Consider the following 14,838-nt stretch of genomic DNA (forward strand, 5'->3'; position numbering starts at 1 on the left):
GCGCCAGGCAGGGAGGAAGCTGAGGCTCAGAGAGGTGGCCCGACTTGTGCAGGGTCACACAGCTGCCGGTGTTGAGTTGGGATCTGGGCCTAGATGTCTTTCCACAACACCCTCCTGACTTGTTGAAGGGACGGAGACACCTAAGCAGCACTGAGAAAACTCAGGACTCGACTTCTTTTCTCGGGCTCTGGAGACCTGGCCACGGTTAGGGGATTCTGTGTTTGCTCTTCTCCCCGGTGTCCCGGGGATGGCCTGGCCCTGGCGCCCTCCGGTACTCACATCAGGTGGTCGCACGCCATTTCTCCGGTGCCGTTCTCCAACGGGGGTGCCACTGGAGGCTCTTCCAGCATCTCCACCTTCTCAGCTGCAGCAGAGAGACACAGGAGCATCACGGCCCCTGCCGGCGGGTGCCCCCTTCCCCGGCCTTGACCACCTCTGGCTGGCACAGCCTGCAGCCTCCTCCCCGTGAGACACACCCTGGGCTCTGCGTCACGGCCGAGGCTCTCTCCAGGTAGGAGGCCGTGTGGTTGGTACCGGTGGCTTTAGAAGAAGAGAGACCAGAAACACAGGCAGCCCTCTTGTCTCTTGTCCTTTGCCACCTGTTTGGCTCCAGGACTGCCAGCAAGAAGGCCATCGCCAGATGTGGCCCCTGGACCTTGGACCAGAGCCAGAAGCCCAAACTGACCTCTTCTCTCCACGAGTAACCCAGTGGCCCTGGGGCCTTCCCGGCTTCCCCGGCAGGCGGGGGTCCCTAAGTCCACTGACGGACCTGCTGGCAGTGGCTCAGCTGAGTGGCGGGAGGCACAGCAGCACGGTTACCCTGCCTGCCTCTGGGTTCAGCCTTCCTGCCCTCATCTCCGCTCGCTCCTCAGCCCACGGCCTCCATTCCCACTCACTCGTCTATTCATTCAACAAACACTGTGCAGTGCCTGCTGTAAGGCTGGCCCTGATCTGAGTGTGGAGACGACAAAGGTGTGGCCGCCCTCTGGCCCCAGCTTGAATGTCCTCTCAGGAGCCTGTTTATCCCGCATCACCTGCCAGGGCCACCATCTGGTTACCCGCAGGGACGAGAACTTGCTGGTCCATTGCTGAATCCCCAGTGCCTGACTGAGCCTGGAACATAACAGATGCTCAACTACGAGTGTCCAGCGACGGCCGGAGGCACGGCTGACAGCTGGCCACTGAAGCCAGGACCGTTTCCAACCAGAGGTGAGTTTCCTCCGGGGACATTCGGCAATGTCTGGAGGCTTTTGTGGCTGTGAGGTGTGAGGAACGCTGCCATCTAGCAGGTGGGGGCCGGGGAAGCCGCGGGACCCTTACCAGGCCTCGGACAGGTGGCCCTGTCTGGCCCAGAAGGTCAGTAGGGCCGAGGCTGAGCAGCCCAGGCCCCAGGCCTCTTCTCCACCTAATGAGATGGTGACCTCGGTCTTGCGGGGGAATGAGGGACGCAACGTGGATTTCCTTCTTTAGCTTCTTTTGGGTCTGTTTTGTGTGACACCGACTGGGCTGCGTCTGAAAGTGCTCTAATCAAGTGGCAAATGGCTGAGGGCAAGGGCGGCCCTGCAGAGGCCCCTGCTTGGGAGAGTCCACGTGGACGGGAACGACCCCCTTCACACTGCTCGTGAGGCCTGCAGCTCCCGCGGCACGTGTGTCGCCGCCTCACTGGGTCGGCACAAGGCTGTCCCGACCCGTCGCCTCGGCCTGCTCATCAGGGCCTGAGGGCTTCTGATGTCCTTGTGAGCAAGAGGCCAAGGGGCCTGGGGGGCCGAGCTTTGCAGCGGGTGTAGCCTTTCTCTGGTCGGCTGGCTGTGGGGCTGGGGGACCCCGAGCTGCCCTGGTGCTGGGGCTCCCCTAGCCTCTTTTGGGGCCTACCTGGGCTATTGTCCTTCAAAGATGCGATCTCTTCTTCTATTTGTTTATGGTGTTGGGTCACCCTTTGGAGTCTCTCCTCTAGGCTCACGATCGTGTGGGAGTGCTGTTTGATTTGCTCCTTGTATTCCATGATTTCTTCTTCAAACCCATGTTTCTGTGATTCCCGCTGGTCCTGGAGACTCTTCACTGTCAGCTGCTGCAGTATTATCTGCTCCTCCATCATGATCTGGGGAAACAGGGCAACGGTTATGGGAGCTGGATATGATGACCACAACATTGGTCTTGTTTGTACACACAGGTGCTGACCTCGGTCTGGCCACAGGACCTTTGCACATGCTGTTTCCTCTGACTGACATACTACTTCCCTGGCTCTCCCATGGCTGACCCCTTCTGGTCTTTTGGGTCTCAGTTTCAACATCCCCTTAAAGAGCCCCCCTCGCCCTGATCACATATCCACAGGAGTAGTCTGAGACACTTTCTATTTTATTTGTTTAATTTTCTCTTTTATTGTTCCCCAAGACCTTTATCACCATCTGAAATGAACCTGTTCCGGTGTTTCTTATGCCTGCGAGAACTCGGCTCCCTGGCAGAAGAAACCTGCCTTTTCTCATTGACTGCTGGGCCCACATGTCTAGACCCAGACTCTTGATAAATATGAATGAGTGAAACATTTTATCAGGAAAAAGAAATGGATTTGGACTTCTTCAAAGCAAAAGTCACCAACGGCCCCAGGACGTGGAATCAGACCCCGCCCAGGGCCACCTGCCCCTTCCCGAGGCCCTTCTTGGCCCCGCCTGCCTCCCCCTGCTTCTGACCGCCCTCCTCGGCTCCTGCTCCCTGGGGCCCAGTCGCTGGCCTTCTCTCCCGAGGCGTGGATGCTTTGCTGGGACGGCTCCTTCGTGCCCACTTCCCAACCGTCGCCACGAGACTTGTCCAAATTCAAATTCCTCCTCCCTCCCAAACCTTATCCCTAAGCTGGGGCGGTGGTAGCACCGGTGCCTCCATTGCCTAGCGCGTCGCTCCCAGAACCCCACCCGGGGCCTCCCTGTGCCACCAAGGTGCCCTTCGCCTGCCACGTGGCCCGGGTGCCCTGCTGAAGCTTGCCAGTCTCCCTTGGCCCCTCCGCCCCTGGTGCTTGCGTCCCCGAGCCAGGTGTCAGGTGCCCACCAGGCCCAAGAGTCCAGGTCTCTGTGACTGACCTACAGCTGCGACCCCGCCTGCCTGGCCTCTGCCTCCCTCCCTCGGATCTACTTTGTCTTCCCAGGAGGTTCATCTTTTTGGGTCCTCGCCGCAGACCTGCTACCTGGGCGCACCAGGGACAGGACGGGCCCAGCGGGCAGCCCGTCTGCCGAGGGCCTCCGGTGCCAGTTACAGCCCGAAAGCCTGCCTTATAGTCTGCGGGGCGGTCGCCGACCACCAAGTCCCGGGCCCCTGGATCCTTCCCCTGCGGCTGCGCGGCCCCGCCCCTCATCTCAGGAGCCTCGGAGGAGGCCTCCGGCCTGGGACTCCCTTTCACAGCAGCCAACATTTCTCCAGGGGCAGCTTTGCCTCTAAGGGACACTGGCAACTTCTTGAGACGTTTCTGGCCATCACAACCAGGAGAAGGGAGCTGGCACCAGCGGGGGGAGACCCGGATGCGACTGACCCTCTTGCAGCGCCCAGGGTGGCTCCCGACAGGAAAGAGGGACGGGCTGAGGCTGGGAGGGACTCTGCCGTCTTCCCCGGGGCGCTTCTCCCCGTCCCTGCCCTGCAGGCACCGACTTACCAGCTTCGTCTTGGCGGTTTCCAGTTCGGCCAAGGTCTCGTTTAGCTTCAGGGCGAGACTCTCTGCTCTGAGGCTTTCGGCCCTCTTGGTTTGCTGAGCCTCTTCTACCATGGCCAGAGCGTCACTTAACTTACTATTTAAAGTGTTCTCTTTTTGCCCTTTTAATTCTATTTCCTAGACAAACAGCAAACATCAAATTAGCAGACATTCGGGACTAGGGGTCAACTCTAGCCTCCTCGCCCCGCGGTCTCCAGAGAGGACTTTGGGAGTCCATTCTGCCGATCCTGGCGAGGCCGAGTCCACGCCTTGCCTGGAGCCTCCAGCTTCTGCCGGACTCTCCCTGGTGCGCGGCCGGGGTCTGGCGCCTTGGGATTCCTGGTCTCTCCGCTCGGTCCCGACACCTGGAGCTCGCAGGCCGGCTCTATTTCTCCGTCCGAGGCTGTCTTCAGATACCTGGGGAGGGCTGTCGAGTCTCCAAGTCTGTCCTCCGGGATAAACGGGCCAAATTCCTCCACCTTCGCAGCGCGACCTGCCTTTGGGACACTCTGCTTTCCTACGGGGCTTTGGCTCTGGGATGGCCTCCCCCACCCTCCAGGCCCTGGCCACGTAGGACCCCAGTTGCTGTGTCCCATCTCTCTGCCAGAACCCCTTCTTCCTGCCTTGGATGGTCAACATCCTATGGCTCTGTGAGCCCCCCAGAAGGTGGAACCAGGGCTTCTTCGCAGGCATGGGGTGGGATCTTCCAAACACAATTTAGTCCGGTTTGACATATATTCTTGAGACATGTTACTGGGCACTCTCAATCAGCAGTGGCAATGTGAATAGGTATGGTCCTTCTGGAAGATTCCTTGGCAGCACATTGTGAGTCTGAAAATGTTCATATTCTAGGACCCAGAAGTTCTATTTTTTTTTTTTTTTCTTTTTTTGGTACCAGGGACTGAACCCAGGAGTGCTTAACCACTGAGCCACATCCCTAGCCCTTCTTATTTTTTATTTTGAGACAGGGTCTTGCTAAGGTGCTGAGGCTAGCCTTGAACTTGAGATCCTCCTGTTTCAGCCTGGGATCACAGGCATGCCCCACTGTGCCTGGCTGCGGCTCTCCCTGTGGGACTTGATCGGAAGGATGTCCAGCTTGATGCACGTGGTGTTCAGTCAAGCGTCTTGCATCCCCTTGAAAATGGAGAAAACCCCCAGGGCCTGACCAGGAGGAGTGGCATCAGACGCAGTGCAGATCCAGGTCATCCTTCAACGGCGGGTGGTGGAAGATGGTTCAGCAATACGGAGACGCTTGGACAACATGTTACCTCTAAAAAACTAGCTTCCAAATAGTGCGCAGCACGTCACAGCGTAAACCACTGGCTTCGTAATAAATCAATATTTATCCATGTCTCTAATCATGCTCAACATCTGGGCGAAATCACGTCAAAACCTCGCTAGTGACAGCTGTCCTTGGGGAACCACGGTTCGTTTTTCTTCTCCTGAGCGATTTTCTGTGTTTTTCACATGTTCCAGGATGACAGGGGCTCCTTTTATAATCAGGAAGGGAACCTGCACTTCTTGCAAGTGCCACCTTCCTCAGGCTCTTCCTGAGGCTCTTCCCCACGAGGCCCCGCTGGGCTCCATCTGATGCTTGGTGAGGGTCTTCACACCGCCACTAGATGCTTGGTGGGGGTCTTCACACCACCACTAGATGCTTGGTGGGGGTCTTCACACCACCACTAGATGCTTGGTGGGGGTCTTCACACCACCACTAGATGCTTGATGGGGGTCTTCACACCACCACTAGATGCTTGGTGAGGGTCTTCACACCACCACTAGAGCCGAGAACGAGCAGACACAGCCAGAGGAGATGCTCACTGGGGACAGTGGCAGAAGCCCCACGGCCGCCTGTCACCTACTGCTCAGTCAAACCCCAGGTGTTCTGGAGGCTCCACGGCCAACTGCTGGCCACGGAGCTGCCTGCGTCTCTGCCTGAGGCGGGAGAAGCCTGCTCACTGCTGTCACTGCCCGTCTGGTGTGAACCTGGTTTTCTTCTCTCTCTCTTTTGTCTTCTGTACCTGTGCAGGTGAAGCCGACCTTTTCATCGCTCTTCTCTAAAATGACATGCAAATAAGTCCCTCTGTGTCTGGTTGGCCCTTCTGTTACATGTTTATCTGCAACTTGCAATTTCAGACTGGTTAGATGTACTTATTACAAAGTCAGCCGGGAGATTTTTGAAGATGCGTCCTAAACACGGATTCAGAATCGGTGGCATTTGGAGTCTTACACCAACCCTCATTGTATAATTTTTTTCTCATTTTCTAAATTACTTTTTGCATACAGAGTTTAAAAATTCTGATTAAAAGAACAACAAGTTTGCAACGATTCACCTTGAAATAGCAAAACGCATTTCAAACAAATGTGTCTACACATTTGGAAACAGAATAAAACAGGGTTTTGTTTTGAAATGGAATTATTTCCGTTGACTACCTATTGAGTTATTTTGAATATCAAATGTTGGCATGCATTCATCTTGGGGATAAAATATACTTTTCAAATAAGTTAAAATATTCAGTGACCTTGTTTAAAAAATTCTGTGTTCAATTTCAGAAAAGTCAAATTTGTTTGTTTTAAGTATTCTTTTAATTTAAAACATTTTATTTCAAATCAACGAATTATAATTATGTATATTTATGGGGTTCAAAGTAATGCTATGATTATTATAATACAAAATGCCATTTCAGAATAATGAAATCAATGTATCTGTCACCTCGAATACTTATTTTTTTTGGTGGAGACATTTGAAATCTACTCTTAGCAACGCATAACACACTATTATTTATTATGTTCGTCACACGGTAGATCTCAAAAGAAAAAAATCCCAACTTATTCCTCCATGAGGCTTTGTAATATTGGATCGTCATCCGCCCCTCCCCCACGCCCCAGGTTCTGCAACCAGCTTCCTGCTCTCTGCTGTGTGAACTGGATTGGGTTCCACATACACATGAGAGTGCACAGTATTTGTTTGGCTGTGGCTGGCTTATTTCGCTTACCACGATCTTCTCCAGTTCCATTTGGTGATCACGCATACCAGAATTTCCTTCTTTTTAAAGGCTGCATAGTATTCCCTTGTGTATGTGGACAGCACGTCTGCTTTATCCATTATTCATCTGCTGCTGGGCTCCGAGGCTGATTCCATAACCTGGCTGTTGTGGATCATGCTGCCATGAACGTGGGTGCAGACGTCACCTTGACAAACCAATCTGAAATCTTTCGGGTAGATATCCAGAAGTGGGATTGCTGGGTCATCTGGTAATTATGTCTTGAGCTTTTGGAGGAACCCCAAGCAGTTTTCCTCAGCAGCCACACTGATTTGATGATGCACGAAGGTCCTTTTTCTCCACATCCTGCTCCGCACCAGGTGTCCCTTTCTTAACAGCCGTTCTGGTGGGGTCAGGGAGGTGGTACCCGGGTGGCTTCCGTTTGTATTTCCCTAACGGTCAGTGACGCTGAGCATTTTCAAGCGTCTGTTGGCCATTCATTTGTCTTTTATAAAATATCGAATGGCTTCTTTCTTTGCTCAGGGCTGCCTGACTTCCTGGTCTGTGCTGGACATTAGCCACTTATCAGATGCACATCTTTCAAGTATTTTTTGCCCAATCTGCAGGTCGTCTGTCTATTTGGTTGTTTCCTTATTGTACAGAAGCTTTTGATTTTGATGGAATTCCGTTGATCTATTTTCCCTTTTGTTGCTTCGTTTTTGGGTTCAAATCTAACAAAACAACAACAACAACAACAACAACAACAACAAAACCCATTGCTCAGACCCGAGTCCTGCTGTTTTTCCTGGGTTCCCTGGGTCTTTCCTGGCACATGGTGAGTCCCTAGGGGGAGTTCTGCTCCTGGTCAGGTGTGAAGCTGGCTGCTGAAGTCACAGACCCTGCCCTCCGATGTCCCTGTCCTCTCCGGGGTGTCCTTGAGGACATTCCTTGTGGCTCCGCAGAGTGTCAAACGACGAGCCCCAGGAGAGGTTCTTTCTGGGGCTGGTACCAAGAACAGTCGTGTGTCCATGGTTTGGGCCATTCTGGCCTAGTGAGTTGTACAGGCTTTGTCTTGCCCGGTAACTTCTAGAACAAAACTGTGACTCATTCATTGATTTTACGATACACACTTTTTTTTTTTTTTTTTTTTTTTTTTTTTTTTTTAGCTCCGTGGAACACCATTTGGGGGACCCAGCTGGGGACAGAGTGCTTCCCTCGTGCTCCCGTGTGACCTGGGCACCCTGCCCCCACACAGGTGGGCAGCCCTGGGTCTTGCACACCTTGCCTTCTCCGCACACGTGTCGGGGGCCCAGTGCCCTGGGGGCTGTGGGTGGCGTTGTTCACAGGGCCGGGGCACCGCTGGGCAACTCGCTAAGACTGCAAATTCCCAAGTCCGTCCTGGGCCCCAGGAGTCAGAATCTCGGGGGGTGAGACCCAAAAAGGGGTGCTTGGAATAAGTCCCCCAGAAATTCTGATGCAGGCTAGTGATGGGGACCTTGGACCCGAGACGAATGTGAGACGAGGGACACTTTCAGTCCCCATGGGCTTCCACTCCTTTGGGATCCTATGTACCTTGGTGTGAATTTAACCCCCGACAGCTGGACTGTGGCGATCGCTCGTGGTGTGTGCACACGTGTGTGTCCTTTGCACTATTGGGACCCAGGAGGGGTCCCACAGAGATGGTGAGCAACTTGCCTAAAGACCCACAGCCAGAGAGAGGGGGAGGCCGGCTCTGAGCCCGGCCACCTGGCCACAGGCTCGCTGGTCTCTCTCGGCCGCTGGGCGCGGGCTCCTACCTCTTTCTGCTTGGTCAGTCGGTTCTCCAGGTCCTGCACCTTCCTCCTTTCCTTCTCCAAGGCCTCCTTCGCCTTCTGAATCTCATAGCTGATGCTGTTTTCCGAGATCTGGGGGTCAAGGGCGAGGGGACGAGGGGTGAGCGGTCACTGCAGAGGGGAGCGGGGGACGGGGTTGGCCAGAGCCAGGGCGGGCCTGGGAGAGAGGCCAGAGTCCCGAGCCGCCACCAGGCAGGGTGAGGACCAGGAGCACGTGCTGAGGTGGGAGTGACTCGCAGTCGGGATTCCCGGCTGGTGTTCAGGGAAGTGACATCCTGGTGAGTGTCGGGTCTCGTCATTAAGTGACATCCTGGTGAGTGTCGGGTCTCGTCATTTGGCGACGAGCCACCGTATGAGCTGGTAAGTGTTGGCACCAGTGCCTGGCGGGGAGGTACCTGGCTTTCCGGAGGTGTGGGAGAGATGTGGGGCACACTTCCTGTCCCCACACTTCCTGTCCCCACACTTCCTGTCCCCACACTTCCTGTCCCTGGCGTCAGAGGACTGAGTCTGAATGGCCCCGTCTACACAGGCGTGGGTTTCAGGAATTCATGCCCAGGACGGGGGGGCCGAGAACACCTGCTCCAAGACCCGGGCCTGGGGCGGGCGGCTGGGAGAGCCTGCCGGTCACCCTGCCGGCCACCCTGCCATCGCAGTGAGACACTGCTGTCATTGGAACCCTGTGGTTACACCCCCACGCAAACGTCAAGTCCACAGACAGGTGTTGTAAACGTTGAGTGCTGCGCAGCCGCGGGCTGGAGCAGAGTTACGGAGGCCTGAGCCGTGGGCATTTGGAGGGGACTGGGGACTCAATTTTCTTAATGGATGTGTGTTCTTGTCAGAAAGGAGAAGTCACGGACATTGTCACAGGGAGCGCCAGGCAGGTGGGAGGTTTTAATTGGGGCAGAGGTGGGGACGCTGGGGAGGCGCGTGGCCCTAAAGAAGAGACAGCGTTCCCAGTTCCCATGTTTCATGAGCTGTCCGAGGTCCCCACCTGCACGCGCCCTCCCCACCTCCCTGGGCTCCAGCCCACCTTCCCACGGCAGCGTCTCCCGCCTGTCGTGAGAGGCCACCTTCCCACTGCCGCGTCTCCCGCCTGTCGTATTCTGCTCAGCCCACCCCAGAGGAGGGCAGCAGGGACACGGCCTGCGTCCCACTCTGAGTGGACACTCAAGGGCAGCCACCCTTCCAGCCCCAGATGGGACACCTGTCCAGGGACCCCTTTATGGGTGAGGAAACAGAAGCCGTGCCTGAGGAAGGTGACGTCCCTGTCACACCCCCAGGAAGTGGTGTGACGCTGGATGCCAGTGCCCTGCCCTAACCACTGTGTCCCCAGCCCCGTGGCCCCGGATTTCCACGCCAGCCCACCTGCCGCTGGCCTGGAGGGAGCCCAGGTGGGAGCTCGCCCTGGCCATGTGCTAGGGGTGCTCTGGGGGCGGCTGTGCCGATTCGGGTCCCACACCTTGGAGTCCCTGTGTCCGACCCCTCACCCCGCTGGACTCTGCCCTTCCTGCCCGCAGGGGCGTGGCCCAGTCCCCCTGCCAAGGCCTTTGCTGCAGGCTGCCCTGCCCCACCCTGGACCTTGCCCTCGCTGGGTAGGTGCCTCGCAAGTGCCGACTCCCTCCCCAGGCCTCTGGGGCGGCTCTGCCATGAGGCCCACGTCACAGGCGAGGGCACAGAGAGGGCAGGGGCTTGCCAGGGTGCACTGCCTGCTGGAGCCAGGATCCGCACCCGGAACTGGAACTCTCGGCCCGCGGGGCCTGGCTCCTTCCTGTCCTCCCTGCTCCTTCTCCAGCCCCTCTTGCTCTGGCCGGGGTCCTGCCCTTTGTCATGCCCAGTGTGTCCTGGTGGGCTCAGGTCGGTCCTCCCTCTGGGTGCTCAGAGGCCGCCCTGGGTGCTCTGGTTCCCAGGGTCTGGCTCTGGGCTGGCCAGGTTCACGTGGCTCTGTCTCCCCGACCTGGGCCGGGGGCTCTGGGCAGCAGGGCCCTGGCCTGTCTCGTCCATCATGGTGTCCCTGGTCCCCAGCAGAGCCTGACACACAGGTGCTCAGAGAACATGGGGGGTGAATGGCACGGAGTGGAACAGCCGCTGAGCCTGTCCTGGGAGTAGCCTTGAGGGCCAGCAGAGCCGGCCAGCATGGCCCCTGCCCCTGTCCGTGGAGATGCTGCGGCTGCTGGTGACGTCCGCCTGGCCCCGCCTGTCTGGGGGGTGACCCCAGCACGGGGGCTGGCAGAGTGACGTCCCTCTGTCGGCCTTGGGGTCTGCCTGTCATGGTGCTGTGGGCTGGAGTGTCTGGTGGGCCTGTCCCCAGGCTGGTGGGTGGGTGGGTGGATGTCCCTTTCACCGCCTGGCCTTGTGCCTCCTCATGTCCCCCGGGCATTGTCCCTGTAAGGCTGCATGCCTCACCTGCCCCGGAAGGTGGGTCCCCTGTGACATGTGGTCACCAGGGGGGCTGCTCACACACCTGCCCCTCGACTGCCAGGACGGTCAGGACGCTGGCTGAGGGACGGGGCTCTCCTGGGGGCAGCCCTGCCCCGGGTGGGGCCACAGAGCAGGACCAGCTGGGCTGCAGGTGCCGTCCTAGGCACGTCAGCCTAGCGACACTGGCTCCTGTGGTGAAAGCTGCCTTCCCATTTTACAGAAGAGGACACTGAGGGCAGGGCTTGGGGGTCTGCCCGCCGTCTCCTAGGCAGCTCGGGGTGGCAGGCTTGGCCCCCTGGGAGCTGCTGCTCCAGCTTGCGCCTTCCAGAGGGTTCTGGCTCCTACCTCCTTCTGCTGGGTCAGGTGGTTCTCCAGGTCTTGCGCCTTCCGTCGTTCCGACTCCAGGGCTTCCTTGGCCTTCCTCTTCTCCTGGGCGATGCTGCTCTCCAAAACCTGAAAAGCAACGTCCGGTCCTTTGGGTGCCTGCCGGTGACGCTGATGCTCAGGATGGTCCTGACAGCCAAGAGGCGGGTCGGCAGCCCTGGCTCAGGCTGCCTCGCTCTCCAGCGCCCGGCAGGGGCTCTTTGCGTAGGAGGAACAGGCGGTGGCTTGGCTCGCTCGGGCTGACGCGCTTTGTGGCAGTGAGGCCGGACCTGGACCCTGCGCAGGGGCAGCTGGCCACTGCACCTGGGGCCTGGGGCAGGACCCGGCAGGCAGAGGGCCAGGCTCGCTGTCACCGGAGCCAAGCCTCCCTGACAGGAGAAGCTCATCAGTTAGGAAGTTTCCCACCATCGGATGAATCTCTTAAGCAGAATCAGGTTTCAAGAGGAGGACCAGGTCCTGGATGGAAGAGCCACGACAGACCGGTCTCCACAGGGCCAGGGTGGGCCTGGCAGGGACTCTGGGGGGACACAGGGCCAGTGTTTGGCAGTCCTGTCAAGGATTCATCTGGGAAGCTCTTGAGTCGAGTGATTGGGCCAAAGGATTCAAAGCCAGTCCCCGAGGGATCAGCTGCTGGCCTGCCTGCCTGTCACCTGGACCCCCTGGCCCGCCTCCTGAACACCAGCGAGAGCGTCAGGCGTTTGGAACTTGGAACAGGGTTTCCATTATAATCCAGTCCGGGCCCGGATTGGCCGGCTGGGGGCCCTTAACCCCCGACACATCCTACATTTTGCGGTGAAAAGCCTGGCGCCCTCCTGTCGCACATCAGCCCAGCGGCCAGATGAGCAGCAGCATCGCAGGGACTCCACCTGCGTTCTGAGGGCCTGAGGTCGGCTTCAGGGCAGGGCACACGCCCGTGAATCCTGAGAGACTCCGAGGCCCTCTCCTGCGATGTAGGGGTGGCCACGGGCAGCGACCCCACACCCCGGTGCCCAGCCTCTGTCTCCTGGGTCCTCCGCGGCTGGGACGGGCCCCACCTGGAGGAGACACTCCCTGCCCCGCGCTCCCCGGGCCTTAGCAGGGAAGGGGAGCCGACCCTTCCCGCTGCCTCAAACCCCTGACTGCCCCTTGGCCTTGGAGGATCAGCTGGTAAGCGACACAGATCCGAGGAGAAGAAAGGGTCCGCCAACCCCCAGCTTGAGTGTGGGAGGAGCCCCAGGAGGTCCGACCAGAGGTGGCTGAAGTTCCAGCAGACCCGAGGTCACCAGCCCCGGCCTCGCTCCCGCTCCTGAAATCCCTACATTCCAGGGTCACCTCTGTGGACCTCTTGGTGGCATCTGACTTCAGTGACTCCATGGAGACCCTCCCTCTGGCCGCCCTCCATGGAGACAACTCGGCGGTCACCTCAGTGACATGTGTGCAGAGGCCACAAGCGCAGCCGTGGGAGAACCAACAGCACACGCCCTCCGTGGGGCCGCAGGGCCGTGTCCGGGGTCTCTTCCTTCTGCCACATGGTGGGTGGGCCAAGCGCTGCTCTGAGGGGTCAGGAAGCAAGGTAGCTAGAGGTCGCAGGGGCAGGAGTGAGAACAGTAAACGCCTCTATTTGTTCAGGGACGTGTGGCAAACGCTCCATGAGGCACATCCAACCCGCACAGCTCCCCTCCGCCAAGGGAGGGGTTGACACATCTGCCCCAGCCGGGACTCGAACTCACATCTCACCTGACTGCAAAGCCTGCACCCTCTCAGCTGCCTGTAGGATTAAGGGATTAATGAAAACCTGCATGAAGAAGTCTCAGGGATCTGAGGGTGACCACGAACTAAACGCGAATCAGTAATGTCACAGAGCCTCCTCAGAGCTTGTCGGGCACATTAAGAGAAGCAGCACATCTTCACCCAGGGAGGGGAGGGTACTGCCCTAGGCCTCCATGGCTGGAGAATAGGGTTCGGCTCTGGCTACCACACTTTAGGAAGAAAATAAGTGACGGATTGCCAACTCAGGTGCCTCGAGGGGCCAGACAGGTGCCAAAAGTGGGGACTCTGTTCGGTGCAGTAGGGAACGGTGAGGACTGGGGCAATCTGCTGCCCCTGGGTCCAGCGCTGGTCCTCGTTGCCAGGCGGAAACACCGGCCAGGTTCCTGACTCTCAAGAGAGGATGGAAATCTGCATTTCTAAGTATATTTTATAAGTTCAAAATACAACTTTCTGGGCCCAACATGTCTGCAGGTTCTTTTTAGCTGGGAGCTACAGTCTGTGCCGTGTCGGGAGCAGAGCAGGCTGTGGAGAGGCCCGGGCCCGGCTCCAGTCCTGCCAGACGCGCAAGGAGAGGTGGCCTGGGCCCGGAGGGGCAGGCGCAGGAGCGGGTCCCGGTTTCCAAACGTCCCAGTGATTATGTGGGGGAGGAAGGAGACTGTCCGGCGGGGGCCCAGGGGCGGGAGGGGGACACACCCTGATGTGGGAAGGCCCCTCCCACCTCGACCTGGAGGGAACACTCCTGCCAGCCCAGGGCACCCACCGGGTCGCGCTGCCCTGGGTGTGGACATTCCTGGGCTGAGGCGGGTGACTGGGGGAGGGTTCCTGCAGCCCTGGACTCCCACGGCAGCCTCCACGCAAGAGACGCCACGTCCCCTGTCCCCACTTGTTCCTCAAGCTCTGTCTTCAAAGGTGTTTTATGCTGGTCACATTTTGTCCCCACCCGTGGCCAAGTTCCAGCTCCTGGGGCCTCTCCTGAGTCCCCTGTGCATCCCCAGCAGCCAAGCCCAGCCAGGGCCCAGGGCACCAGAGGCTCCAGCAGGAGGCCGGGCCTGGCCTCCCCTCCCCCGCCCTCTGAGCTCGCTGCCCCGCAGCCTCAGGCCCCTCCTGGGCTCCGTCCGCCCCCTGGGCTGCCTACCTCCTTCTGGCGGGCCAGGCGACCCTCCAGCTCCTGGACCCTGCTCTCCTTCTCCTCCAGGGCCTCCGTGGATCTGCTTTTCTCTTGAGCGATGCGTTCCTCCAGAGTCTGCAAGGCAACGAGGGCTGCTGAACAGACCTGGTGGCCGTGCGAGAGTGGGGACCCTGTAGGCTCACTCCCCACCACACCCTCCAGGGACAGGGCGGCGGACGGGAGCCTGTGGTGGGCGCTGAAGGGGGCAGGCCCAGACGAGGCCCGTTCAGCCCCGACCTACCTCCTTCTGGCGGGCCAGGCGGCTCTCCAGCTCCTGCACTCTCCTCTGCTCCTTCTGCAAGGCCTCCCTCGCGCTGCTTTTCTCTTGAGCAACCTCGTCCTCCAGAGCCTGCAAGTTAGTGACGGTTGAGCAGACCTGGTTACCATGGCGGGTGTGTGGACTCTGCCACACTCTGCAGACTTCCCTCTCAGTCCTCCACACCCACGGCAGGGTGAGGGCCGCAGAGCCCAGGAGCCGAGTGTGGGCTCTGGAGTGTGCAGGGCCATCTGAGCCCCGGACTAGACTCCAGCGGTAGGGCCTTGTTAAGTAGGAAGCCTCAGTCTCCCTATCTGCACAATGGGGACAGCAGTAGTTCTTTCCGCTTTGGTGGATGTGAGGAACGGGGGAGG

At 58.6% G+C, this 14,838-nt stretch overlaps 1 protein-coding gene across 5 annotated transcripts in view; it reads right to left on the minus strand.

Annotated features, from left to right (window-relative positions):
- Positions 1–14,838, minus strand: part of Fhad1 (forkhead associated phosphopeptide binding domain 1) — a 112,462-nt gene that overhangs the window by 21,826 nt on the left and 75,798 nt on the right. For 3 of the 5 annotated variants that reach the window (XM_047528089.1, XM_047528061.1, XM_047528071.1), the window contains 7 exons: positions 14,450–14,557; positions 14,176–14,283; positions 11,253–11,360; positions 8,454–8,561; positions 3,638–3,811; positions 1,873–2,098; positions 280–364 (listed from right to left, as the gene is read on the minus strand). In XM_047528089.1, the coding sequence (XP_047384045.1) occupies positions 280–364; positions 1,873–2,098; positions 3,638–3,811; positions 8,454–8,561; positions 11,253–11,360; positions 14,176–14,283; positions 14,450–14,557 (917 nt within the window). The remainder of the gene's footprint in view (positions 1–279; positions 365–1,872; positions 2,099–3,637; positions 3,812–8,453; positions 8,562–11,252; positions 11,361–14,175; positions 14,284–14,449; positions 14,558–14,838) is intronic. The other 2 variants (XM_047528081.1, XM_047528095.1) reach the window with 2 other exon arrangements.

Source organism: Sciurus carolinensis, chromosome 1 (genome assembly GCF_902686445.1).
Source record: "Sciurus carolinensis chromosome 1, mSciCar1.2, whole genome shotgun sequence".
NCBI classification, from domain to species: Eukaryota; Metazoa; Chordata; class Mammalia; order Rodentia; family Sciuridae; genus Sciurus; species Sciurus carolinensis.